Source organism: Pseudophryne corroboree, chromosome 12, assembly GCF_028390025.1.
Source record: "Pseudophryne corroboree isolate aPseCor3 chromosome 12, aPseCor3.hap2, whole genome shotgun sequence".
In the NCBI taxonomy this organism is placed as follows: domain Eukaryota; kingdom Metazoa; phylum Chordata; class Amphibia; order Anura; family Myobatrachidae; genus Pseudophryne; species Pseudophryne corroboree.
The window spans coordinates 121,135,758-121,163,732 of NC_086455.1; the positions used below are offsets into that span (position 1 = coordinate 121,135,758).

Sequence of the window (27,975 nt, forward strand, 5' to 3'; positions counted from 1 at the left end):
CGTTGGACGGCATGGCGGTTGAATTCCGGATCCTAAAGCAAAAGGGCATTCCGGAGGAAGTCATTCCTATGCTGATAAAAGCCAGGAAAGAAGTTACCGCAAACCATTATCACCGTATTTGGCGAAAATTGGGATTTTTGTTTACTTACCGTAAAATCTCTTTCTCTGAGTCCATCTGGGGGACGCTGCGCCGTTACTTGTGGGTTAGAGGTGTGTGGTAGTGGAGTTTGGCACAGAATCTAAAGCTGACTCCTCCCCCCTCTAACCCCTCCCATCTCCTTCCTGCTCAGCCATATTCAGTTAACGTTTAGCCAAGCCAAAGGAGATAGACCAGAATAAAAAAATTAACCAATTAAACCAGACAAACTATGGGAGGGATCGCAGCGTCCCCCAGATGGACTCAGAGAAAGAGATTTTACGGTAAGTAAACAAAAATCCCAATTTCTCTGTCCTCCATCTGGGGGACGCTGCGCCGTTACTTGTGGGATTTCCCAAAGCAAGCTAATGAGAGGAGGGAGACGGTGACGGCATAGCCGTCTTCAATATACGACGCCCAACAGAGGCAGTCTCCAAACCAAAAGTATGAAAACGATAAAACTTTGTGAAAGTATGAACTGACGACCAGGTCGCTGCTCTGCACAGTTGCTCAACAGATGCACCACCGCGAACAGCCCAAGAGGCTCCAACAGCTCTAGTCGAATGAGCCCTAATTGAGTCAGGAACCGAAACATGAGAAGACAGGTAAGCCTGTCTTATGGCCGAAGTTATCCAACGGGCCACAGTATTTTTGGAGGCCGGCCAACCTCGTTTTGGAACATCAATTAAAACCAGTAAGTTATCCGTGCGACGGAATGACTCTGTGCGAGACAAATAGATACGCAAGGCTCGAACCACATCCAGAAGAGCCAAATGAGAGTCCTCACCAGAAGAAGATGTCGGAATAAAGGCAGGAAGTACAATGTCCTGATTTAAATGGAATGCTGAAACAACCTTTGGGAGGAAAGAAGGTTTAGTCCGTAGAACCACCCGGTTCTCATGAAACACTAACAAGGGGGGTCTGCAAGAAAGGGCCGCCAACTCAGATACTCGTCTAGCTGAGGCAATAGCCAACAGAAAAACAACTTTCTGTGTCAGATAACGGAGCTCAACTGATTCTAAAGGTTCAAATGGAGAGGTCTGAAGAGCCGTAAGGACCAAGTTTAAATCCCAGGGAGGAACCGGAGGGACAAAAGGTGGTTGAATCCGAAGTACTCCCTGCAGGAATGTTTGAACCTCTGGAATATTTGCTAGTTTCTTCTGAAAAAGAACCGATAAAGCTGAAACCTGACCCTTTAGTGAAGAAAGCTTTAGGCCCTTGTCGAGACCCTCCTGAAGGAAAGAGAGTAGGCGAGGTAGTCTAAACAAATGCGGAGTCAGTCTCCGTTTTTCGCACCATGCAATGTAAATACGCCATATTCTATGGTAAATGCCTGAGGTCACCGGTTTCCTAGCTCGAATCATCGTCTGGACAACCGATCGAGAAAGACCTTTTGCCTTCAAAATCTTGGATTCAAGAGCCAAGCCGTCAAAGCCATCCGATGTAAATCTGGGTGGCGACAAGGCCCTTGAAGAAGCAGATCTGGTCGCAGAGGTAGACGAAAGGGATCTCCGACTACCATACTGCGCAGAAGAGTGTACCATTGTCGACGCGGCCAATCTGGAGTCACTAGAATCACTGCGAGACCCTCTCGCCGAATGCGTTGGAGTAGACGCGGAATCAGTGGGATTGGCGGAAACACATATCCCAGTTGAAATTGCCATGGGGCAGTAAGAGCATCGATCAGGATTGCCTGTGGATCCTGAGTCCTTGCTCCGTAGTGAGGAAGTTTCGCGTTGAGGCGAGACGCCATCAGGTCTATGTCTGGCATTCCCCATCGATCCACTAGAGAGAGAAACACTTCCTGATGAAGTTCCCATTCCCCCGGATGAATCGTGTGACGACTCAAAAAGTCTGCTTCCCAGTTTTCGACTCCTGGAATGTGGATCGCGGAGATCACCGGAACCCAGCGTTCCGCCCACGCGAGGATCTGAGCGACCTCTCTCATTGTGGACCAACTGCGAGTTCCTCCCTGTTTGTTGATGTAAGCCACTGCGGTGGCATTGTCGGACTGCACCCGAACTGGTTGACCCTGCACCATGGTTTGAATGCGAATGAGTGCATACCGAATCGCCCTTAGTTCCAGAATGTTGATTTGCAATTTTGACTCCTGATTGCTCCAGCGTCCCTGGAAGTGATGAGTCTGGAAAACTGCCCCCCAACCACTGAGGCTTGCGTCCGTGGTGACCATCATCCAAGACCAGATTGTGAACGGTGCACCCTTTTTCAAATTGTGACTGTGAAGCCACCAGTGAAGAGACTGACGAGTCTTTATCGACAAGCGGATCAACTGCAATTCGAGACGTGGTTCCGTCCGAGTCCAACAGTTGAGAATCTGCGTTTGAAGAGGACGGGCATGAAATCTGGCATATGGAACTGCCTCGAAGGAGGATACCATTTTGCCCAACACCTGCATACATCTGAGGACCGACACTACTGGTAAGTGTAACAGGGTTCGGATTCTCGACTGCAGATCCTGAATCTTGTCCGCAGGAAGAAACACCTTCTGGCTGTTGGTGTCGAATAAAAGTCCCAGAAAAATCATCTTCTGAGAAGGGAGTAGAGATGACTTTGGAAAGTTGATTATCCACCCGAACGATTGTAGAGTCTCCATTGTTAACTGCAGGTTCTGAGTGAGAATCTCCGCTGACGGTGCCTTGACCAACAGGTCGTCCAAATATGGAGTGATGTTGACCCTTTGGCAACGAAGAACTGCGACTACATGGCCTAAGACCTTTGTAAAAACTCGGGGAGCCGTAGAAAGACCAAAGGGAAGAGCTTGAAACTGAAAATGCTCCGGCCCGATTGCAAATCTCAGCAGAGACTGATGCCCTATCCAAATCGGGACATGTAAGTAGGCGTCTTTTATGTCTATTGAAGCCAAATATTCCCCTGGCTCCATGGCGGCGATAATTGAGCGAATGGATTCCATCTTGAATTTTTGGGTTGAGAGATACGGGTTGAGAGCCTTCAGATTCAGAATGGGCCGAAACGAACCATCCGGCTTGTCCACAAGAAAAAGACCTGAGTAAAACCCCCGCCCCCTTTGATGAGAGGGAACCGGAATGATTACTCCATTTTGTAAGAGGTTTGTGATTGCCTGAAGAAGAGCTTGCCGTCTGGAGGGATCGTCTGGGAGAGGTGTTATGAATAGTCGGGTTGGGACCGTCTCTTCGAAATCCAACATATATCCTCTGGAAATGACCCCCATTACCCACCGATCCGGTTTCGATAGGAGCCACACTTCCCTGAACTGAAGTAACCGGGCCCCAACCTTCATTGATCCCTCCAGGGGACCTGAGACGTCATGCCTCAGGTTTGTCGGCAGGCTTACTGGCCGGTCTGCGAATAGCCTGATATCCTCTTCCTCTGAAAGAGCCCCTTCTTGGGAATCTGGAGGAAGCACGAAAGGATTGGAAGTTACCTCTGCCCTGCGTACGAAAGGACCGAAACCTTGTAGGTTTTGGTTTGTGAGGTGCAGATGGAAGGAAAGGGCTCTTTCCTCCAGTAGAATCTGAAATAATCTTCTTTAACTCTGATCCAAAAAGGAACTCACCTTCAAAAGGCACAGCCGTCAATGTTTGCTTTGAGTCAGAATCAGCATTCCAAACTCTAAGCCACAAAGAGCGTCTTGCAGATACTGTCAAGGCTGAAACCCGGGTCTGTAGCGCAACCGAATCCAACAAGGCTTCACCCACATAAGTGAGTGCCTCCGAAATCTGTTCCGCTACGTGAATGGCTTCCGACGGATCATCCGACTGCATTCCCGATACCACCTGTGCAAGCCATTCATCCACGGCCTTAAGTACCCAGGCACTCGCCAGTACTGGACGGAGAGAAACACCTGATAAAGAAAACATAGATTTTAGTAATGCTTCAATCTTTCTATCAGTAGCGTCTTTTAAGGTCACAGACTGTACCGACGGAATAACCGTAGCTTTTGCTAGATGTGAAATAGGAGCATCTACCTTAGGGGCCGTCTCCCAAAATTTCGTATCTTCCTCTGTAAAAGGATATAGAAATCTTAACTTTTTAGGCGCCTGAAAACGAGAATCCGGTTTAAGCCAGGGTTCTTTTAAAATATCCGCAAAGTGAGAATAAGAAGGGAAGGCCGTAACCTGTCTCTTTTGTCGTTTGAAGAAGGGGGAAGGAGTTTCCTCTACCACCGTGTCCTGAATATTAAGAGTCTGACGAATGGCTTCTATTAACAATCTAACACCTGAACTAGTAGAAGGTTCCTCATCTTCCCAAGCCGAAACTTCATCCCATTCAGGATCTACCTCCCCCTCCTCCAATGGAGATGCCAGGGTGTCCGCCTCCTCACCTGGAAATGCTATAGCAGGTAACGGCTGCGATCGTTTAGTAGCAGTCGAACTGCTGGCAGCATTTACAAACTTATTCAAAGATTGAGTTAAATCAGTGAGGCACTTTCCCATATTTTGGGCCCATAAAGGCTCCACCTGAGTCCGAGCAGATTCAGTCTCCCTAGATTGACGCAAATCTGAAATGGCGTCCACCATGTTTTTAACCCATGGGGGCGTCGGCTGATCTGCGGAACCTCCCTGCTGATCTGTCACTGATGCACCAGAGCATGAAGCACATAAGGTACCTGCGTCAGAACTACCTTTAGCCAGCTTTGAGCCACACTGAGAGCAGGAAAAATAAACTACCGAGGCCGTTTTTCCCTTTGTAGGTCTGTCCGGTTTACTAGTCACTTTTTCCATTCTGAAGGTATACACTAAAATAAAATCACCCTAAACCTTCTGACTAATGAGCTGTGTTAACAATCTACATTAAGGATAGAGTGGGACCTAATCCAGGATGACCGAGTGCAAGTCAGAGACTCTCCTTATTAGGTTAATCCCTAGGTGGATTCCAATATGGCCTGTAATCCCCCCTTTGATCAGCCCCCTCTATACTTGCGATTATGTTAAAATTCTCCCCCTGGCAGGCTCCGTGTGTGAAGCGCACAGCGTCCCCCTGTCTCCGTGCAGAAGAAGATGGCGTCAGGCAGATTGGCGCGCGCGCGGGCAGAGCAGGGCGGGAAGCCGTCCCTGCACTGCTGACGTCACCCCGCGCTGAAACCGGAAGTTCGGGCCGCCGCGCGCCGCTATTCACAGCGTCCGCGGCGGCTTCTAGCTGGTCCCCGGGAGTCAGAAGATTCTCCCGGACCAGTCTGCCATCTGTCCCCACAACCCTCCAGGTCTCTCACTGCGGTTGTAGGGGAGAAATCTCCGGCGCCGCTCCCGCTGGTGGCGGGGGGGGGGGGGGGGCTCGGCTGGCGTGCATGTTTATGAAATAAATGAGTGAAATAAATAGGGACAGCCCAATACTGTCGGTGACAGATTGTGGCTGTCCGTTACCTTTCTTCTGTCGTCGTTAATGTACAAAGGCCCCAGTGACCCAGGTATGGTGGCCTTTCTAGACAGCATCCTCGAGTGGAATATTAGTCCACTCCATCAATACCTGTCACCCGTAAACAGGGACTAGGCATCCTGTAAACAACAAAAAAAAAAAAAAACAAAAAAAAAAAAATCTAGGAGAAATAAAAACTGTGTCTGTACTCCACAGGCACAAAATAAAAACTGAATATGGCTGAGCAGGAAGGAGATGGGAGGGGTTAGAGGGGGGAGGAGTCAGCTTTAGATTCTGTGCCAAACTCCACTACCACACACCTCTAACCCACAAGTAACGGCGCAGCGTCCCCCAGATGGAGGACAGAGAAATATGTTGCGTGGTGTGAGGCCAGGAAGGCCCCAACAGAGGAATTTCAGCTGGGTCGTTTTCTGCACTTCCTACAGTCAGGAGTGACTATGGGCCTAAATTTGGGTTCCATTAAGGTCCAGATTTCGGCTCTGTCGATTTTCTTCCAGAAAGAACTGGCTTCACTGCCTGGAGTTCAGACATTTGTAAAGGGAGTGCTACATATTCAGCCCCTTTTTTGTGCCTTCTGTGGCACCTTGGGATCTCAACGTGGTGTTGAGTTTCTTAAAATCACATTGGTTTGAGCCACTTAAAACTGTGGATTTGAAATATCTCACGTGGAAAGTGGTCATGTTATTGGCCTTGGCTTCGGCCAGGCGTGTGTCAGAATTGGCGGCTTTGTCATGTAAAAGCCCTTAACTGATTTTCCATATGGATAGGGCAGAATTGAGGACTCGTCCCCAGTTTCTCCCTAAGGTGGTATCAGCTTTTCACTTGAACCAACCTATTGTAGTGCCTGCGGCTACTAGGGACTTGGAAGATTCCAAGTTACTGGACGTAGTCAGGGCCTTAAAAATTTATATTTCCAGGACGGCTGGAGTCAGGAAAACTGACTCGTTTTTTATCCTGTCGGCACCCAACAAAATAGGTGCTCCTGCTTCTAAGCAGACTATTGCTCGCTGAATTTGTAGCACAATTCAGCTGGAGCATTCTGCGGCTGGATTGCCGCATCCTAAATCAGTAACAGCCCATTCCACGAGGAAAGTGGGCTCATCTTGGGCGGCTGCCCGAGGGGTCTCGGCTTTACAACTTGCCGAGCTGCAACTTGGTCAGGGACAAACACGTTTGCTAAATTCTACAAATTTGATACCCTGGCTGAGGAGGACCTTGAGTTCTCTCATTCGGTGCTGCAGAGTCATCCGCACTCTCCCGCCCATTTGGGAGCTTTGGTATAATCCCCATGGTCCTTACGGAGTTCCCAGCATCCACTAGGACGTCAGAGAAAATAAGATTTTACTCACCGGTAAATCTATTTCTCGTAGTCCATAGTGGATGCTGGGCGCCCATCCCAAGTGCGGATTGTCTGCAATACTTGTATATAGTTATTGCCTAACTAAAGGGTTATTGTTGAGCCATCTGTTGAGAGGCTCCGTTATATTTCATACTGTTAACTGGGTATAGTATCACGAGTTATACGGTGTGATTGGTGTGGCTGGTATGAGTCTTACCCGGGATTCAAAATCCTTCCTTATTGTGTCAGCTCTTCCGGGCACAGTATCCTAACTGAGGTCTGGAGGAGGGGCATAGAGGGAGGAGCCAGTGCACACCAGATAGTACCTAATCTTTCTGTTAGAGTGCCCAGTCTCCTGCGGAGCCCGTCTATTCCCCATGGTCCTTACGGAGTTCCCAGCATCCACTACGGACTACGAGAAATAGATTTACCGGTGAGTAAAATCTTATTTTTAAAAATACTGAATGCTGACAGGAACGATCTATAGAATTGCCCAGATCTGTCACTCTGTGACTGTGTGGCTAACGCTGAGCGGAGTCACAGCAATGGGCGGAGATAGAGCCATACAGTCACAGCACATGCAGGGAGATACACCATGCACTGTGCCAGCAGCAGACTGAGGAACAAGGAGCCCAGTGACACTACCAACTGCCGCAGCCAGACATGCAGGTGCCATGCTAGGCAGCAAGGACAAAACTCTCACCAATGCCCGCTGCTCTTGCGCCGGAGCTCCCTGCACCTGCACACAGTGTAGTCACCTCTTCTGCAGCCTAAAAAACCCTCTGTGCTTCTCCAACTGCCCGGTGCAGTCCTTTGCTGGCAGTGCTGGCACTTCACACATCTCCCGTCCCGCCTCCTCACCGCCGTGGACACTTTCATCTCTGCGTTGGGTCTTCCGCATGCACATATCATACAGTCTCCCGTCATGCGCACACTGGACTCTGGGATGCCAGAAGGAGGGAGGCTGGGTGATAGCCGCATGCACAAGAGCCAACGCACAGAACAGGGGCTTTCCCCAGCCTAACAGGTTAGTGCAGACCACCCTACAACTGATACAGTCACAGATCTGGCCAATTCTAATGTTTGCAGGAGTCTCACACACTGACGCACCTAATACCTCAGATCACACTATTTGTCTGCCCACAGCAGCACACCAGCCCCTCCACCACCCTCAACACTAACCCACACAGCAGCATACCAGCCTCTCCACCACCCTAAACACTGACCCACACATCACTCACCCAACCACACAACTCACAACGCCGCAACACCCTCACAACTGGCCCTCCACCAAACACCCTCTCCTCCCCCAACTGCATCGCCACTCCTCCCGCACCTGCCACAACTCTAACATTCACGCTCCCTACCCCAACTCAAACCTCCACAATGACTCCTGACCCTCTACCCCTCCCGCCACACCAGTCAACCACCCCTCCAACACCCACAGCTCCTCCGGACCCCCTACCCCACCTATCAATTCAACAACTGCTTCGCCTCACAAGCCCCTCCACCAACCAAGGGAGCAACATACCTGCCCCCCCAACCACTGCAACACGCCGTACGCCTTAGACCAACCTCCCACATCCGCCTACCCCACTCCCCCGCACACATCAGCTCCCAATAACCCCCCCCCCCATGGTTCCCCACCCTCGCCACTCCCCCAACCACAGCACCTACACTAGGTGATTAATCATGCCCTGCGTGCGCTGTTCACAACATCGCAAGGCCCTACGCCCCAAGAGCGTGCAAGGGTTAGGGGGGCGTAGCTCCTTGCGACGGTGTGAAGAGCACCAGTAGGGTGCGATGATCACCTAGTATACTATAGTAAGTGACTGAGGGGGATATAAGTGACTGAGGTCCGAGTTTCACAATTCTTCTATATACACATTGCATCATTTTATAAGTGGAAACTGGTCTGGATAACAATTCACACAAATTCATAAAATATATTTAGCTGCACATTATACATATTAAAATAGAGCAAACAAATGGAGTTTTAAAACAAACCTAATATGGCAATGATAAAACAAGCTATATAAAATATTTATGAAGAAAGTTCTGTGTATGATTTCCAGTCTGTACAATTCTGATAATGTCGCTGCAGCATCATCTTAGGAACAGGTATTACTTTTCCAGTGGTGAAAACACTATTAAATCGGAGGCTGCAGTGGTGGATTGAAGCCACAAGGGGGCATGGTTTACCTGCAAAGAGACACGTTTGTTAGGACACAAAGTTTGTCTTTTTTAAAGTCAAACAATGGCTATAAATCTTCTGCAGGGCTGAACTGTGCCAATATGTCTGGAATTAGGTTCTGAGACTATAACATACATAAAAGAACTCTTGCCTTGTCATTTCAGTGTCCGGTCAATAGATCACATAATGTTGGTTATATAATTTGTTACAGATGAAAATCTCACACCCAGCAGAGGGGACATCATAAACATTTTTTTTTTATTTTATTAAAGAAAATAGTTAATATAAAAATAAAATGCTTTCAATACAGTCTGTGTGACCTGGTTCTATGTAGCAGCTACATTGAGGTTCGTGTTATCACTCAGCTATAAATGTGGATTATTACATGCTAGCATTGGAAATAGGAGTGACGAATCAATGATGTCACACCATACAAACAGCCTTAGCTATAGAATTAAGGGAAAAGTAAAAAAACAAACAAACACAATATTAATAGAAAATGTTTAATGCTTAAAATAACCATTTTCAGTAGACAGACACTGATGTCTGAATAGTACACAGTAAATACAGAGTACTTTGAGACTTGACATCCAAACACTATGCTGAATGGATGTCTGTCTGTCTAAGTCCTTCTCTTCTGAAGCAGACAAATATATTTTTAATTTAAAAATCATTTCTCTACCATAGTTGGCGTGCAGCTTCTAAGGAAGTCTAGAGGATCGATCATAACTCCCACTGCTAAAAACAAACAAAACAGTTAAAACCAGATACATGAACAAGTACATTAGATACTGGATGTGGGTTACAGTATGTGTACTATCCCCCCCACCAAGTAACTGGTGCAGAAACAATGGCCCTCATTCCAAGTTGTTCGCTCGCAAGCTGCTTTTAGCAGCATTGCACACGCTAAGCCGCAGCCTACTGGGAGTGAATCTTAGCTTATCAAAATTGCGAACGAAAGATTAGCAGAATTGCGAATAGATACTTCTTAGCAGTTTCTGAGTAGCTCCAGACTTACTCGGCATCTGCGATCAGTTCAGTCAGTTTCGTTCCTGGTTTGACGTCACAAACACACCCAGCGTTCGGCCAGACACTCCTCCGTTTCTCCAGCCACTCCCGCGTTTTTCCCAGAAACGGTAGCGTTTTTTCGCACACACCCATAAAACGGCCAGTTTCCACCCAGAAACACCCACTTCCTGTCAATCACATTACGATCACCAGAACGAAGAAAAAAACTCGTAATGCCGTGAGTAAAATACCTAACTGCATAGCAAATTTACTTGGCGCAGTCGCACTGCGGACATTGCGCATTAGCGAGAAAAATATAACGAACGAACAACTCGGAATGACCCCCAATGTACAAATTGGATTGCTGATGTTTGCCGTAACTATACATTATGCCGTAGTAGTGCTTTATATCGTGGACAAGCTTTGGATTTTATATTTGCTATTCAGCAGAAAAGCCTTTTACCATTATTATTTTTTAATATTCCTTGGTTTTGTTCCGTACAAATGGATTTATCATGAGATCCCTCGTTTATGTGGAAATGGAATTAGGAGACTTCATTCGTTCTCAGTTTCCAATGAATTAGGAGAGCACCTACAGAAAACTGTACATACCTTCATCTGGGCCAACTTTAGGGCTTCCCAAGTCGTCACTCTTTGTACTATGTACAGCTTTTTCTGGGCTGCCCATGAAAACGTCATCCACTAATGGGCTTGTATGGTGTTCCTGCAGGCAGGATGTTAAACTGAACTCCTTATATTCTACTTCAACAGCTTCGCCTGGAACTAAATACTTTGTCAAATCAACTACTTGCAGCACCTATACAGGAGAACAGAGGGCATAATTACACCTAGTGAGCAATTAACTTCTCAGTGGTGTAACGTTAGTTAAAACTAAATGGTCACTCACGGTGTCCGACTCTGTATTGTCAGACGTAATAACCATAGCGTTTGTTTCCGGTTTCTGCAAACTAGAAAGAAAAAAAGAAAAAACACACAACACTAAAAACACAAGTATAGCTATTGCAAGTTTAAAAAGCAATGATTGTATACTACCACCACTGTTTATATCTAGATCACTGGGGAAAAAAACCCTGTTAATTAAAATAGCTGGGTAGAGAGACACAAGACAAATGGTAGAGAGGGACCCGATGACAGCATAGAGCAGTAAACATATAGACATTACTGGGACAATGGCTGGAGGGACTAGTACCAGGTGGGTGCAGGATGAATACACTTAAATAGGTAGGTTTTCAGAAATCACAAAAAAAAAAAAAAAAAAAAAAATGTTTTTAAAAAGGTAGGGGAGTGGTCAGGTGTTCTACAAATTGGGAGCAGTACAGGAGGCGGCCTGTAAGCGAGGGGGGTTTGGTAGCTGGGATAAGCTTAACAGAGGGGAAGCAAGAAGCAGGTTAGATGAAGGGAAACTTATGACAGTCCCATGTAGCGGGGGTGGGAAGCCTGGATCTGGTTACAGGGAACTGCGGAATGGTGTAGCAGCAAGAAGGTAATTAGCCCTTTTTCCATTGACTGGTTTGGGACGCATGAATGGAGGATGAACAGGGAGAGGGCATCACTGCGAAGTCTACATAACTGTTAAGGATGTGAATATTTGACTTCTCCCAAAGGAAACATATCTAAGACATAATAGACAAAGGGGAGTTTATACTTTTACTAGCTGTGTCTTGCTAGTGACAGCATTGCCCTCAGGAAGTGGCAGGTTTTAGAATCAGACTCTTCGCAAATAAACCCCAGAGTGTCTATCAAACCCCTCATGAAACTCCATGAAAGTCCGAATACGTTTCCAAATTAGGACCAACTTTCGGTAAAAGCTGTGACCTCTGAAGCTAAATTATATTATTACAGATGCTTTCCTAATCTGCAATAAATTATTAAGGAGCATCAAAAATGTAAAGCACAAGTAATAAACAGGTGTTACCTTGCATCTGCAGCAAACAGTGCTTTCCTTAGGGGAGACTCTACATGGCTTGGTGAATTCTGTACTTGCAAGTCTTCCACGTTATTAGCTGGATTCATGGAGTTCTGTGGAACCTTCTTGGGTGTACTGGATGTCCGGGAAGAACTCCGGTCTATTTTTCTGAGACCTGCAGGGAAAGGTCACCACATAAAAAAAGGACCACTCCAAAAACAGCCCCACATTCATAAAAATCTAAAGAACCGTTTCTGCTATGTAGCCTGTTTCACGTACATTACCTTTCATATTTAGGAAAACTGTACTGCGACAGATCTATAGTGGCAGTAATAATGTTCCTAGTTTAGGGGGTAATTCAGAGTTGATCGCATCAGCAAGTTTGTTAGCAATTGGGCAAAACCATGTGCACTGCAGGGAGGGCAGATACAACATCTGCAGAGAGTTAGATTTGGGTGGGTTATTTTGTTTCTGTGCAGGGTAAATACTGGCTGCTTTATTTTTACACTGCAATTTAGATTTCAGTTTGAATACACCCCACCCTAATCTAACTCTCTCTGCACATGTTATATCTGTCCCCCCTGCAGTGCACATGGTTTTGCCCAATTGCTAACAAATTTGCTGCTGCGATCAACTCAGAATTAGGCCCTTAGTCTACAGCTCAGAGTCACATTGCAAGAATGTCAACGTTTTCTAATTAAGTGCACAGCTAAATGCTGGGCAGAATCTATTACCCCCCCCCCCCTAACTACAAAAAACAATACATAGCCAGGACCAGAGCGCTCATCTCCCCCGAGTAAAGCACCCGTGGAGATTATAGAGCGATCTGCAACTTACTGCTTGGCAGTTTAGCAGGGCTCTCAATCCGGAAGAATCCTGCATCAAATACGACCGGCTCTGCTTGCATGGGCAATTCGGAGACTGCAGGGTCCGAGACCTGCTCCTCTGTTTTACTTTTATTTTTCAGCGCAGCTTTAATGGCGGCAAGGCGATTTCTTGCTGCTGCTCTGCCGTTGTCCCCTTGACTTTGTTTGACTGTTGCAGCCGGTGCTATTTTTTTCTGTAAATAAAAGGGGAGAGAAAGCATGTAATAGGAAAACAAAATAAATACGCCAACACTACTGAAGATTTGGCGGCTGCACATTTATGCTGTAAATCTCCCGTTCCACCACATCCATAGGGTGCTCTATTACAGGGAGAGCTGGTAACTGTGGAGGCTATTGGGAGACTGAACTCCTCATGTCTGTGGACCCAGCTTGAAGCCTGTGTGCGCTTTGTGGCATGGGGCCCGATTCAGAGGTGGATGCAGTGTCTATGTTGAACGCAGCGGAGCGATTTTCCATTGGATTAGCGATTGCAGATGTACAAAGGATTTGTTTGGAAAGTGAGTGGTAGTCACAGCTTAGAAGGCGATAACTGTTGGTGACTATACATGGCAGGTGTCCGGACCCTTTTCTGGGCGTTCTCAAGTCAGCCACTTCATATTTGTTTGCAGCTGGAGAGGCGCCTAGTAGCTTAGGATAGCCCCCGTGTCTGATGCAGAACAGAGCTGCTTAGAGATCTGATGTTCCCGCTTATGTAAGTGAGCAGCGTATGAGAGATGCCGGCAGTGGGTGTCTGTGCACAAGATGGCAGCGGAGTCATTGGCATAGTCCACTGCGAAATCACAGCTGCAACAGCATGCACATCTGAAGGAGGCCCATGGAGGGTCATCCTGTTGGACATGGCCATTAGAGGAAGGGAGATTGCAGCCATAAAGGGATGCACAAGGTTAGGAACATTCTCTGCTAACCTGTGGCATTTAAACAATGCTCAGTTTGTATGACACAGCCCTTGCATGCTAAGCGTCCAGAGATGGTAAGCTCTCACGAGCAGGGCCCTCTTCCCTCATGTGCTTTTACGTCTCTTACTTAACCCATCTTCTTTTCAATACTCCCTTTGATGGCACCAAATCCGGCGGTTTCTGCCACCCTTATACTTATTTCAGTACTGTTTACTGATGCAGCTACGTTTATATACCCTGTACTTGTCCTATATTGTACTGAACTGTAAGTGATTACTCTGTAATTGGGCGCTGCGGATCCCATGTGGAGCCATATAAATAAATTATAATACTAATAATGGTCTTCGCCACCAGCTGTAGCACATGGGTATTTCAGTAAGTCACATCCCTGTCAGCTTGAATCTATCTGGCTATTGACCTCACATTAAAAAGTGTTCTCACCCACAGGACTGCTACTCGGTAGCCAGTTTCTGCTTTGTACACCATTCTCCAGAAATGCTAGACTTATGCATGAACATCTCAAACGATCAATCGGTTTTAAGATACTCAATCCACCCTTGTCTGGAGTTGACAGTCATTCCATAATGATATCACCTTTCTTTTCCGTTTTGTTCTGAACGGATGTATTGGCGGATGGGATAATAAGATTTTACTTACCGGTAAATCTATTTCTCGTAGTCCGTAGAGGATGCTGGGACTCCGTAAGGACCATGGGGAATAGATGGGCTCCGCAGGAGATAGGGCACTTTAAGAAAGCTTTGGACTCTGGGTGTGCACTGGCTCCTCCCTCTATGCCCCTCCTCCAGACCTCAGTTAGGGAAACTGTGCCCAGAGGAGATGGACAGTACGAGGAAGGATTTTTGTAAATCTAAGGGCGAGATTCATACCAGCCACACCAATCACACCGTATAACTTGTGATAAATTTACCCAGTTAACAGTATGAACAACAACATAGCCACGGTTTCACCGAAAAACTATAACATAACCCTTATGTAAGCAATAACTATATACAAGTCTTGCAGAAGAAGTCCGCACTTGGGACGGGCGCCCAGCATCCTCTACGGACTACGAGAAATAGATTTACCGGTAAGTAAAATCTTATTTTCTCTAACGTCCTTGAGGATGCTGGGACTCCGTAAGGACCATGGGGATTATACCAAAGCTTCCAAACGGGCGGGAGAGTGCGGATGACTCTGCAGCACCGATTGAGCAAACACAAGGTCCTCCTCAGCCAGGGTATCAAACTTATAGAACTTTGCAAAGGTGTTTGTCCCCGGCCAAGTAGCTGCTCGGCACAACTGTAATGCCGAGACCCCTCGGGCAGCCGCCCAAGAAGAGCCCACTTTCCTAGTGGAGTGGACCTTAACCGATTTCGGTAACGGCAATCCTGCCGTAGAATGCGCCTGCTGAATCGTGTTACAGATCCAGCGAGCAATAGTCTGCTTTGAAGCAGGAGCGCCAACCTTGTTGGCCGCATACAGAACGAACAAAGCTTCAGTCTTCCTGATTCTAGCCGTTCTGGTCAAATAAATCTTCAAAGCCCTGACTACATCCAGGGACTCAGAATCCTCCAAGTCCTGTGTAGGCACAGGCACGACAATAGGTTGGTTCACATGAAAAGAGGAGACCACTTTTGGCAGAAAGTGAGGGCGAGTCCTCAACTCTGCCCTATCCACGTGAAAAACCAAGTATGGGCTTTTATGTGATAAAGCCGCCAATTCGGAAACACGTCTTGCCGAAGCGAACGCCAACAACATGACCACTTTCCACGTGAGGTATTTCAACTCCACAGTTTTGAGTGGTTCAAACCAAGGTGACTTGAGGAAACGTAACACCACGCTAAGATCCCAAGGCGCCACCGGAGGCACAAAGGGAGGCTGAATATGCAGCACTCTTCACAAAGGTCTGTACTTCAGGAATAGAGGCCAATTCTCTTTGAAAGAAAATGGATAAGGCCGAAATCTGGACCTTTATGGACCCTAATTTTAGGCCCAAAGTCACTCCTGTTTGAAGGAAGTGAAGTAGACGGCCCAAATGGAACTCCTCCGTAGGAGCAGCTCTGGCCTCACACCAAGAAACATATTTCCGCCATATACGGTGATAATGTTTTAACGTCACGTCTTCCCTAGCCTTAATCAGGGTAGGAATGACTTCCTCCGGAATCCCTTTTTCCGCTAGGATTCGGCGTTCAACCGCCATGCCGTCAAACGCAGCCGCGGTAAGTCTTGGAACAGACAGGGCCCCTGCCGCAGCAGGTCCTGCCTTAGAGGAAGAGGCCACGGATCCCCTGCGAGCAACTCTTGCAGCTCCGAATACCAAGTCCTCCGTGGCCAATCTGGAACAATGAGTATTGTTCTGACCCTGCTTCTTCGTATTATTCTCAACACCTTGGGTATGAGAGGAAGAGGAGGAAACACATAGACCGATCTGAACACCCAAGGTGTCACCAGAGCGTCTACCGCTGTAGCCTGAGGGTCCCTTGACCTGGCGCAATACCGCTTTAGCTTTTTGTTGAGACGGGATGCCATCATGTCGATTTGAGGCAGTCCCCAACGATCCGTGCGAAGACTTCTTGATGAAGTCCCCACTCTCCCGGATGCAGGTCATGCCTGCTGAGGAAGTCCGCCTCCCAGTTGTCCACCCCCGGGATGAACACAGCTGACAGCGCGCTTACATGGCCTTCCGCCAGCGTAGAATCCTGGTCGCTTCTGCCATGGCCATTCTGCTCCTTGTTCCGCCTTGGCAGTTTATATGAGCCTCTGCCGTGACATTGTCTGACTGAATCAGAACCGGATTTCTCCGAAGCAATTCCACCGCTTGACGCAGGGCTTTGTATATGGCCCTCAACTCCAGGACGTTGATGTGGAGACAAGACTCTAGGCTTGACCAGAGACCTTGGAAATTTCTTCCCAGTGTCACTGCTCCCCAGCCTCGGAGGCTTGCGTCCGTGGTCACCAGGACCCAGTCCTGAATGCCGAACCTGCGACCTTCTAGTAGGTGAGCACTGTTCAGCCACCACAGGAGAGATACCCTGGTCCTGGGAGACAGGGTGATCCTTTGATTCATTTGTCCAAGAAGTCCCATTGAAAACCATCTTCCCCAGGACCCGCGTGCAATGATGCACTGAAACCTTTTTTGGTTTTAATAGGTTCCTGACCATGGCTATGAGTTCCTGAACCTTTTCGATCGGAAGAAAAACCTTTTTCTGGTCTGCGTATAGAATCAGCCCCAAAAAGGTCAGACGCGTTGTAGGGACTAGCTGGGACTTCGGTATATTGAGAATCCAGCCGTGTATCTGCAACGTCTTCATGGACAGATAAGCTGTCCAGCAACCTCTCCCGAGATCTCGCCTTTATGAGGAGATCGTCCAAGTATGGGATAATTGTGACCCCCTGCCTGCGCAGGAGCACCATCATTTCCGCCATTACCTTGGTGAAAATTCTCGGGGTCGTGAAAAGCCCAAACGGCAACGTCTGAAATTGGTAGTGACAGTCCTGCACTGCAAATCTCAGGAACGCATGATGTGGGGGGAATATCGGAACATGAAGGTAAGCATCCCTTATGTCCAGGGACACCATCCAATCCCCCCCCCTCCAGGCTGGCGATGACCGCCCTGAGTGATTCCATTTTGAACCTGAACCTCTTCAAGTACAGGTTCAGAGATTTCAGGTTTAAAATGGGTCTGACCGAACTGTCCGGTTTCGGGACCACAAACAGGGTTGAGTAATATCCCTCTCCTTGCTGGAGATGAGGAACTGTGACAATCACCTGTTGAATATACAATTTTTGGATTGCTGCCAACACTAGCTCCCTCTCTGACGGGGAAGCCGGCAGAGCCGATTTGAAAAAACAGCGAGGAGGCAAGTCTTCGAATTCCAGCCTGTATCCCTATCCCTGAGAAACAATCTCTAATGCCCAGGGATCCACCTGCGAGTGAACCCAGACGTGGCTGAAAAACCGAAGACGAGCCCCCACCAGATCTGCCTCCCCTCGGAAAGCCCCAGCGTCATGAGGTGGACTTTGCAGACGCAGGGGAGGACTTCTGCTCTTGGGAACTAGCTGTGTGCAGCTTTTTTTCCCTTGCCTTTCCCTCTGGCAACAAAGGATGATCCACGTACCTTCTTGTTTTTATTGGAACGAAAGGACTGCATTTGATAATGAGGTGCCTTTTTTGTATGCTGCGGGGGGACATAAGGTAAGAAATTTGACTTACCAGCCGTAGCCGTAGAGACAAGATCAGAGAGGCCGTCTCCAAACAACTCCACCCCTTTGTAAGGCAAGGACTCCATATGCCGCTTTGAATCGGCATCTCCCGTCCACTGTCGGGTCCACAAGAGCCGCCTAGCAGAAATAGACATAGCATTTATTCTGGAGCTTAATAAACAAATGTCTCTCCGAGCATCCCTCATATACAAGGCAGCATCTCTGATATGCTTTATGGTCATTTGAATGGCGTCCCTATCTAAGGTGTCAATTTCCGTAGATAAGGAATCTGCACATGCCACAACCGCACTACAAACCCAGGCCGACGCCATAGCCGGTCGAGCAATAGTACCGGAATGATTGTAAATGTGCTTTAAGGTAATTTCCTGCCTGCGATCAGCAGGTTCCTTGAGGGAAGCCGTATCCTGAGAAGGCAGTGCCACCTTTTTGGACAAACGTGTCAGCGCCTTGTCAACTTTTGGCGAAGATTCCCAGCGTATCCTATCAGTTTGTGGAAAAGGATACGCCATGAGAATCCTTTTGGGAACTTGTGGTCTCCTATCCGGAGATTCCCAAGCCTTTTCGCACAAGTCACTTAATTAAAATGAGAATGGAAAAGTGACTTCAGGCTTTTTCCCTTTATACATGTGTACCCTCGTGTCAGGGACAGGGGGTTCCTCAGTAATATGCAAAACCTCTTTAATGGCAATAATCATGTACCGTATACCCTTACCCACCTTTGGCTGTAATTTTGCATCTTCATAGTCGACACTAGAGTCAGTATCTGTGTCGGTATCTGTGTCATCGATCTGAGATATGGTGCGCTTCTGAGACCCCGAAGGACCTGGCGCCCCAGGGACAGGCATGGACTGGCTACCTGACTGATCCCTAGCTTCTGCCTTGTTTAATCTTTTATGCAATAGATTGACATTTGCATTCAAAACATTCAGCATATCCACCCATTCCGGTGTCGGCGTTGCAGACGGCGACCTGACATTCAAGCACTCCCCCTCCACATTAAGCGAGCCTTCCTCGTCAAACATGTCGACACACGCGTACCGACACTTCACACACACACACACACACAGGGAACCCCCTTTCCTGAAGACAGTATCCCTGTCAAGGCCCTTTGGAGAGACAGAGAGAGAGTATGCCAGCACACACCCCAGCGCAATAACCCTGGAGACCAACACAAAATGTTTTCCCCCAGCAGCGCTGTATAATATGTAAACCGCCAATTATGTGCCCCCCCCCCTCTCTTTTAAGCACCCTTTCACCGTGTGTAAGCAGGGGAGAGTCCGGGGAGCTTCCTCTCAGCAGTGCTGTGGAGAGAAAATGGCGCTGGTGAGTGCTGAGGGAGAAGCCCTGCCCCCTCGGCGGCGGGCTTCTGTCCCGCTCAAACTTAGTAAAATATGGCGGGGGGTCTTTTATATACATGTACAGAGCCCACCTGTACATGTATATAGTCTTTTTGCCATGTAGAGGTTTATATTGCTGCCCAGGGCACCCCCCCCTGCGCCCTGCACCCTTACAGTGATCAGAGTATGTGAGGTGTATGGGAGCCAAGACGCACAGCTGCAGTGCTGTGCGTTACCTCAGTGAAGCTGAAGGCTTCTGCCGCCTGATGACTTCTGTACTTCTAGCTCTGTGAGGAGAACGGCGGCGCGGCTCCGGGGGTGGACACCCAGTAAGAACCTGCGTTCACCCCCTCTGGAGCTAATGGTGTCCAGTAGCCGAGGAAGCAGAGCCTATCTTTGACAAGAAGGTCTGCTCCTCTCTCCTCAGTCCCTCGATGCAGGGAGCCTGTTGCCAGCAGTGCTCCCTGTGAAAAAGTAGTAAAAGGTAGAAAAAAAAAGCCAAACAAAAATGCTTCTAGGCAGAGAACTCTGGAGAGCTCTCTGCAGTGCACCCATCTTGCTCTGGGCACAGTGTAAAACAGAGGTCTGGAGGAGGGGCATAGAGGGAGGAGCCAGTGCACACCCAGAGTCCAAAGCTTTCTTAAAGTGCCCTATCGCCTGCGGAGCCCGTCTATTCCCCATGGTCCTTACGGAGTCCCAGCACCCTCAAGGACGTTAGAGAAATTTACATAAATGAGCAGGGGTACCTAATGAAGCGGCTGGTGGAAACCTCCACCACCACAACATGGCAGAGGTCAGGTGTGCAGGACCCAAACTGCAAATTATATATTCATCCCACTGGCACCTCTAACAGGCTATTGTCCTGCAGCGTGACCAAGACATAACAGGAGCTTTCCATACAATAGGTATTTGCATGAAGATATCTCCTGCCTTGAGAAAGAACCATTTCAGAGGTAATTGCGGGTGTCTGCCAAGAGTGGTGATCCCGGACATGTCCTGCTATCTGCAGACTGGAAGGGGTGTTGTATAGGAGAGGGAGCTTTATGACAGATGATACTACGCTGTGTTCATAAAGACTATGGGGGGAATACAACTAGTTGTTGGGTTTGTCATGTGGGGAATATCTCTGGGTTTCACGTCCAGAGCAATTCAATTAAACAGCTTTTTACCTGTGCGATAACCCCTGGTTAACGCCCACTAACCCTATGACTCCAGAGAAAATACGGAATGTTTGGGGTTCCCTGCACACTAAGCCCTAGCAGCTGCCTTTTATCGCTGAGTTTTCCGCATAGCTCGTGAAAGCATGAGGAAATGTCCATATTTGTGGCTTAACTGTGGGGTAATCCCCACTAATTGTATCAGCCGGTGTGGGTAATTAGCAGAGTATACCCAGGGGCAAATTGGATTCTCTCCTAATGCTCATCTACTAACACAAGATGACACCTAAAAATACTTACTTTTACAATCTTCTTAGCCTGGACTGCATTCTGTTGCCAGGAGCTCTCCTCCATCTTTCCAAGGTTGACAAACTTTCTAGAAACATCCTCTATCTATAGGAAAAGATGCATAAATCTCATTAGTAATGAACACACATTTGTGATAGACATTGGTCAGAAACACACGTGTTAAGTGTGTATACATGGGATAGACTTGGCATTTCAACTCTGAAAGAGGTTTACAAATGACGGAGCTACTGAAAGGACACGTCTCATGTTCAAAAAGGGACACATTTCTTATTTACCGAAAGTGGTCACATCAATGAGTATTTATTCGGTTCGGTATAAAAGTCAAATATAGTTGAGATCACTTTAGTGTAGAACATTTCCTGTCATTACTATTCTATTACAGTGAACATACATAGGGTATACCCACCCCCCCGCTGGCCAACACTTCTCTCGTAGTACAACAGGTGGAGGATATCATGAGTATCGCACACAAATTATTTCCACACCAGCCGAGCCCTGCAAAGCAAATCCCTGTTTTCCTGTAAAGGCATTACCTGTAGTAGTGGGACAATTTATAGCTACTGCCATGGGGTCCCCTGCTTTAGTTTTACATATGCTTTCTTGTGTATGATGCACAACAGGGCAGAGAATAATGGTTGGGTTAGAGATCCTACGTTTTCTAGGACATAACAGAAATGAACAATGAGGAACAGATCCACGCCATGCCACGCTACCACCTGTAATCTCCCGCCAATCCAGTAAATTATCTGTAGGAGTGAAATAAAACCTCAAAAACAGACCTCAAATGGGATTTAGAAGGAACCTACCTGAAAGTAGATCATATCCCAAAACCCCTCAAGATCTGTGCACGTCGTTTCCTTTTCACCGGTCTTAAATTCACAGTGATCAACTAGACCTTCAAACTGCTTAAACCGTTCATTCATTAGTAGTCTCGTTTGTCCAACTGTGGTCCGGATCAGGGCTTTAGCTTAAGGAGTATTAAAAATAAATAAATCACAATCCAAACAATAATATTCATTGCACCTATACAGTCTAATAGGGAACCAAAACCCCTTTATTCCACTTTGCAGCACACGGAGGTAAAGGAATGGGAGACAACCCATTCTATAGCACTCATCCATTACTTTCACAGAGTGAATACAGATGTGTCCTCCTATATCTTCGCTCCGTGCTCTACAAGTCACGTTACACAACGCGCAAGTGCTGTGTGACTCGGTAGCTGCGAGCGTCTTTTGTGTGTTTTTTTTTCTTAGATGCAAAGTAATGTAATAGGACACACAAGCAGCTCCTGTTGATTAAAATCATATGCAGCTGCCTATATTCTGTGACTGTATTTGCATACAAAGTGCTATGCACGGAAAACAGTAACGTGACATAGGCATGCCGCATATCATTTTAATCAGCAGAAGCTGCTTGTATGTCCTATTACATTACTTTACATCCAAGATGCATTTTCGCTGGAAACAATAGCAAAAATACGCTTGGCGCTACAGTCATGGTGTGACTTCAGGGGAAGCTTAGCGTGACTGCAGCAAGGATGCAAGAGGACACTTCTGTACATACATCCGATCTAACTACTGATATTTGTTTAGCAGCTTCCCTTCACCATACAGTCATAGCAGCTGCATTCTGCTGGTAAAGACAGGTCAGGTATTCCTTACCATCTTCCGGAATATCCATAGCAACTCTTTCATCCCACTCGCTGCACAGCAATTTCAGCTTCTGAATCTCAGACTTCAGGATGTCTCTAATGAAAATCATTATACGAAAGAGTCAAAAAACAGTTTCTAGACCTATTACCTCTTACACACCATACAAATCGATTATACAATATAAATATTCCCTTTGTTTTCTTCTGAATGTCTAATAATGATATCCCTGAGATCTGATGCTACAGAAGTCCGTTTTTGCTCCTGCCTGTAGTTCATGTCTCTTTATAGGCATCAACCCCCCCTATCCCCCCCCCCGTAGGGGTTACCCCTGCATAAGCCGAGGCTTTGTGTGGTGAAGTGGTATTTTATAACATGGTAAATGATAATGACCTGAAGTAAGGTACGTCATGTTGTAGCTCCTCTTGTTGTGCAGACTTGTTATCCATGTCCGTAAAATGAGGGATAGGTTCACAAGAGGGAAGAGTCACTGGAGCACCAGCCGCTACCGCTGAACTTCTGTCACTTGTGCATTCTTTAAAGTAACAGCAAGACGATTAGAAACGACAATGACATAATGAAAGCTCGGGAGTGCAGAACCAGCTTACAGAAAGTACCTTTTACTGGAGGGGCAGAGAGGATGTCTGTGTCTTGCGTCACATCTGTGGCTTTAAGAGATAGTTCAGGAGGAGACACTTGGCCAGACTTATGTTCTTCGGTGTGGTGTTTTCGTGTAACGACAAACTGGCTGAAACGAAAGACAAGAACATGTAGAGAATACATTTCTACAAAGTACCCTTCCAGCAAATAAATGTAGACCTATTATATATTATTTTAGCAGCAAGTCTATCTATTCCAAGTGGTGGAAAGCAGCCTACCTTTTACTCGCCATAGGGCTCCAAGTACATGAAGGCGTCAGAAATGCATTAGCCCGGGTAGGCGTCATGGGTGGAAATTTGAGAGCAGACAGGCCATGCAGTGGCTGGAAAACAAAATTGTCCGGAGCAAAAGATGGCTTCCTTTCATGTACAAAGGATGAGGTGTCTGCTATGGCCACTCTTTCTGCTGCGGTGTCTTTCAGGGCAACAGTTTCTTCCAGTAATTTGTTACTCAACTGATCAACCACAGGATGCTTTATATAAGATAGATTAAAAAAAAAAAAAAAGGAGGGCGGGGGGGGGGGGGGGGGGGGGAGAAAAGAAAAGAGTTAATTGCTAGAATATGTACAAACATAATGATTGTGTGGGAAAATGTGCCTGGAAATAGGTAATTCATCACGTCAGACTGTAGCGCTATGGCTCACTGCAAGACCCTTACTTCTGTATTATCGAAGACAATTTCTTCTTCCAAGTCGTTGGTCGTCTTCTTTTGAGACTTTGCAGCAGCTGCAATAGAGAGATTAAACAAGCACTGAGCAGCGATGTATACATGTAAGTCAAATAATTTTATCCATACATGTTACTTGGCAGCCTCCCTGAATATCACACCTCTTCAGCGCAACATCTGTGTGCAAACAGAAGACAGTGGCACCACACACACACACACACACACACACACACACACATTAAAGTAAACATAAATCCCTTAAAACCTTAATATACAGTATAGGCCCTATTCAGAGATGGATGGTATAGCACAGCTGCTGTGTCTTTGGATGCAGTGGCTGTGCTAAGATATGTAAAAGCAGCAGGAGGCATCCAGAGTGAACATCCGTTATCTGAATAACCCTCATGTTACATAGGATGGTAGTGTTTTCACACTGTCGGGGTCACTGAAGCTGCGCTAAAGACGCAGACTCTGACCTCTGCACACCTACAAAACAGGACTGATGAACCCCGTTTTGTAAAATGCACCCCATTGCCACCCCCTCCCCCAAACGGCTGCAGACCGTCACTTACCTAACGTCCGACGATGTAGGATCTAATCCGCACGGGTCCTGCGCATGTGCAGTTCAGCAAACATCGGAGATGTACAGTACTTCAACCATCTGGTTTGAGTACATCTCTGAATTAGGCCCTGTGTACATGCCACAAAGTGGATAGAGATGTGAACTTCAAAATATATTCTCTGCTGTTCCTTTTGCTCATATATTCCTCTAACAAGGTGTATATGAAATATAAAAGGATACAAAAAATAGGATTTTAAATTACCTACTGGTAAATACTTTTCTCATAGTCCATAGATGATACTGGGGATCTATTTAGTACTATGGGGTATAGACGGGTCCACTAGGAGCCATGGGCACTTTAAGAATTTGATCGTGTAGGCTGGCTCCTGCCTCTATGTCCCTCCTACCAGACTCAGTCTAGGAAACTGTGCCAGAGGAGACGGACATACTTTGAGAAAACGATATAGAAAGGGATAGTGGTGAGATTCCGAACCGGCACACACAAACAAGAGAAAAGCCATGCTAATCAAACTTGGAACAGGAACGGCTGAACCAAACAACAATACTTAACCAAGTAACAGTGCAAAGCAAACGAAGCACTGGGCGGGCGCCCAGTATCCTCTACGGACTACGAGAAAATAATTTACCGGTGGGTAAATAAAATCCTGCAGAACTGATTGGCCTCTGAGGACCTTCAGTTTGGTCAAAGTATTGAACTTCTAGATCTCTGCAAACGTGTTTGAACCTGACCAAGTAGCTGCTCGGCAGAGCTGTAAGGTCGAGACACCTCGGGCAGCCGTCCAAGAAGAACCCACTGACCTAGTCCAGTGGGCCTGTAGAGATTTTGGAATCGGCAAACCTGCCGTGGAATAAGCATGCTGGATAGTGAACCTGATCCAACGTGCAATTGACTGCTTTGAAGCAGGACACCCAATCTTATTGGGATCGTAAAAAACAAACAAACAGAGTCCGATTTCCTGTGACAAGCTGCTCTCTTCACATACACCTTCAAAGCCCTCACAACATCCAAAGACTTTGAAGTAACAGAAGTGTCAGTAACAACTGGAACCACAACAGGTTGGTTGATGTGAAACGCCGACACCACCTTGGGAAGAAATTGCCGACGAGTACTGAGTTCAGCTCTGTCCTCATGGAAGATTAAATAGGGGCTCATGAGAACGCCCCCAGCTCCGACACACATCTTGCTGAAGCCAAGGCCAACAGTGTGACGGTTTTCCACGCAAGATATTTTACATCTACCTCCTGTAATGGTTCAAACCAGTCCGATTGGAGGAATTGCAGCACCAAATTGAAATCCCAAGGTGCCGTTGGGGGGTCACCAAGGAAGGCTGGATGTGCAGAACACCTTTCAAGAACGCCTGGACCTCAGAAAGAGATACCAATTGTTTCTGAAAGAATATGGACAAGGCCGAAATCTGGACTTCTATGGAGTCCAGACGTAGGCCCACATCCGACTGCAGAAAAAGCAGGAAACGTCCCAGATGAAAATTCCACCACAGAATATTTTCTGCTCTCACACGAAGAGACGTATTTCTTCCAACTACGGTGGTAATGTTTAGACATTACCCCCCTTCCTGGCTTGGATCATAGTCGGGATAACTTTGTCAGGAATCCCTTTCCTGGCTAGAATCAGCGATTCAACTTCAATGCCATCAAATGTAGCCCTGTTAAGTCTTCATAGACTAACGCCCCCTGTTGCAGAAGACCCTCGCGAAGAGGTAGAGGCTACAGATCATCCAGGAGCATCTTCAAAAGGTCCGCGCGTACCAGGCCCTTCTTGGCCAATCTGGAGCAATGAGAATTGCTTGAACTTTTTCCCTTTTTATTCTTTCCAGAATTCTTGGGATCAGCGGAAATGGAGGGAACACGTACACCATCTGATAGACCCATGGAGATGTCAGAGCGCCCACTGCCACTGCTTGTGGGTCTCTCGACCTGAACAATACAGCTTGAGCTTCTCATTGAGACGAGAGGCCATCATGTCGATTTGTGGACATTCCCATCGACGTGTCAAGCACCTGAACACCTCTGGGTGAAGACCCCACTCCCCCAGGTGCAGGTAGTGCCTGCTGAGGAAGTCTGCTTCCCAGCTGTCTACTCCTGGAATGAAGACCGCCAACAACGCCACAGCGTGTTTTTCTGTCCAGAGGAGAATTCTTGATACCTCTGACATTGCTGCTCTGCTTTTGGTTCCTCCCGGTCGGTTTATGTACGTTCCGGTCGTCACATTGTTCAACTGAACCTGAATGGCCCCATCTTGAAGATGATATGAGGCCTGCAGAAGGGCGTTGTATACAGCCTTGAGTTCCAGAATATTGATTGAAAGGACGACTTCCTGACTTGACCATCTTCCTTGAAACTGCACCCCCTGGAAACCGCTCCCCAACTTCTGGAGGCTTGCGTCTGTGGTTAGCAGAATATAATTCTGAATCCCGAACCGCTGGCCCTCGATTAGGTGAGAAGTCTGTAGCCACCACAGAAGGGAGATCCTGGCCTTTGGCAACAGACAGATCCTCTGGTGCATGTGAAGATGCGATCCGGACCATTTGTCCAATAGATCCAGCTGGAAGGGACGCGTATGGAACCTTCTGTACTGAAGCGCCTCATAAGAGGCCACCATTTTCCCCAGAAGGCGAATGCATAGATGCACAGATATCCGGGTTGGCTTCAGGACATCCCGAGCCATCGACTGGATTACCAATGCCTTTTCCAACGGAAGAAAAACTATCTGCGACTGTGTCCAGTATCATTCCCAGAAATGGGAGCCTCCGAGTTGGCTCTAAATGAGATTTCGGGAGACTTAGAAGCCACCCGTGATCCAGGAGTAGTTTAGTTGTGAGACCAATGCTGCCCAACACCCTTTCCCTGGATGGTGCCTTTATCAGAAGATCGTCCAGGTACGGAATTATATTCACTCCCTGCTTACGAAGGAGAAACATCTCTGCCATCACCTTGGTGAACACCCTCGGTGCCGTGGAGAGAGCAAACGGTAGGGCCTGGAACTGGTAGTGACAGTCCTGTAGTGCAAAGCTTCGATAAGCCTGGTGAGGCGGCCAGATCAGAATGTGAAGGTACACATCCTTGATATCCAGAGACACTAAGAATTCCCCCTCCTCCAGACCTGAGATCACAGCTCTCAAAGACTCCATCTTGAATTTGAACACTCGTAAGTATGGGTTCACCGATTTTAGATTCGAAATCGATCTCACCGAACCGTCCGGTTTCAGTACTACAAACAAGTTGGAATAGTACCCCTTGTTTTGCAGATGAGGTGGAACTGGAACAATGACCTGAGTCTACCAGTTTTTGAATGGCATCATGTAAGGTTATACTTGCCTCTTGTGAAGCTGGTAAGCATGATTTGAAGAATCTGTGAGGTGGGAGCTCCTGAAACTTCAGTCTATAGCCCTGGGAAATAAGATCTATGACCCAGGGTTCCTGGCATGAGGTTGTCCAGATGTGACTGAAATTTTTTAGTCGGGCTCCCACCTGCCAGTCTTCTAGGCCACGCGGTCCACAGTCATGCAGAAGGCTTTGAGGAAGCAGAACTGGAGCTGTTCCTGAGTACCGGCAGTTGCCAGTTTTCGTGGTTTACCTCTAGCGCCTCTGTTGGCTGAAGATCCTTT

The 27,975-nt window shown here is 47.2% G+C and overlaps 2 protein-coding genes across 3 annotated transcripts in view; both read right to left on the reverse strand.

The window, feature by feature from the left end:
* Positions 1-966: 966 nt before the first annotated feature.
* LOC134980919 (uncharacterized) lies at positions 967-4,951 on the reverse strand. The gene is made up of 2 exons (XM_063947948.1): positions 3,693-4,951; positions 967-3,529 (listed from the first exon to the last, which is right to left on the reverse strand). The coding sequence occupies exons 1-2, from the start codon at positions 4,858-4,860 to the stop codon at positions 1,536-1,538; spliced, it is 3,162 nt and encodes a 1,053-aa protein (XP_063804018.1). The 5' UTR covers positions 4,861-4,951; the 3' UTR covers positions 967-1,535.
* Positions 4,952-8,771: 3,820 nt separating this feature from the next.
* Positions 8,772-27,975, reverse strand: part of DLGAP5 (DLG associated protein 5) — a 52,056-nt gene continuing 32,852 nt past the window's right edge. The window contains exons 7-19 of one of the 2 annotated variants that reach the window (XM_063947950.1): positions 23,758-23,825; positions 23,319-23,572; positions 23,058-23,188; positions 22,834-22,975; positions 22,453-22,538; positions 21,598-21,758; positions 20,783-20,875; positions 12,818-13,040; positions 11,990-12,155; positions 10,961-11,021; positions 10,666-10,870; positions 9,728-9,780; positions 8,772-9,053 (exon numbers count right to left, since the gene is read on the reverse strand). In XM_063947950.1, the coding sequence (XP_063804020.1) occupies positions 8,976-9,053; positions 9,728-9,780; positions 10,666-10,870; positions 10,961-11,021; positions 11,990-12,155; positions 12,818-13,040; positions 20,783-20,875; positions 21,598-21,758; positions 22,453-22,538; positions 22,834-22,975; positions 23,058-23,188; positions 23,319-23,572; positions 23,758-23,825 (1,721 nt within the window). In that variant the 3' untranslated portion in view covers positions 8,772-8,975. Of the gene's footprint in view, positions 9,054-9,727; positions 9,784-10,665; positions 10,871-10,960; positions 11,022-11,989; positions 12,156-12,817; positions 13,041-20,782; positions 20,876-21,597; positions 21,759-22,452; positions 22,539-22,833; positions 22,976-23,057; positions 23,189-23,318; positions 23,573-23,757; positions 23,826-27,975 lie in introns of both variants that reach the window. The other variant, XM_063947949.1, reaches the window with a different exon arrangement.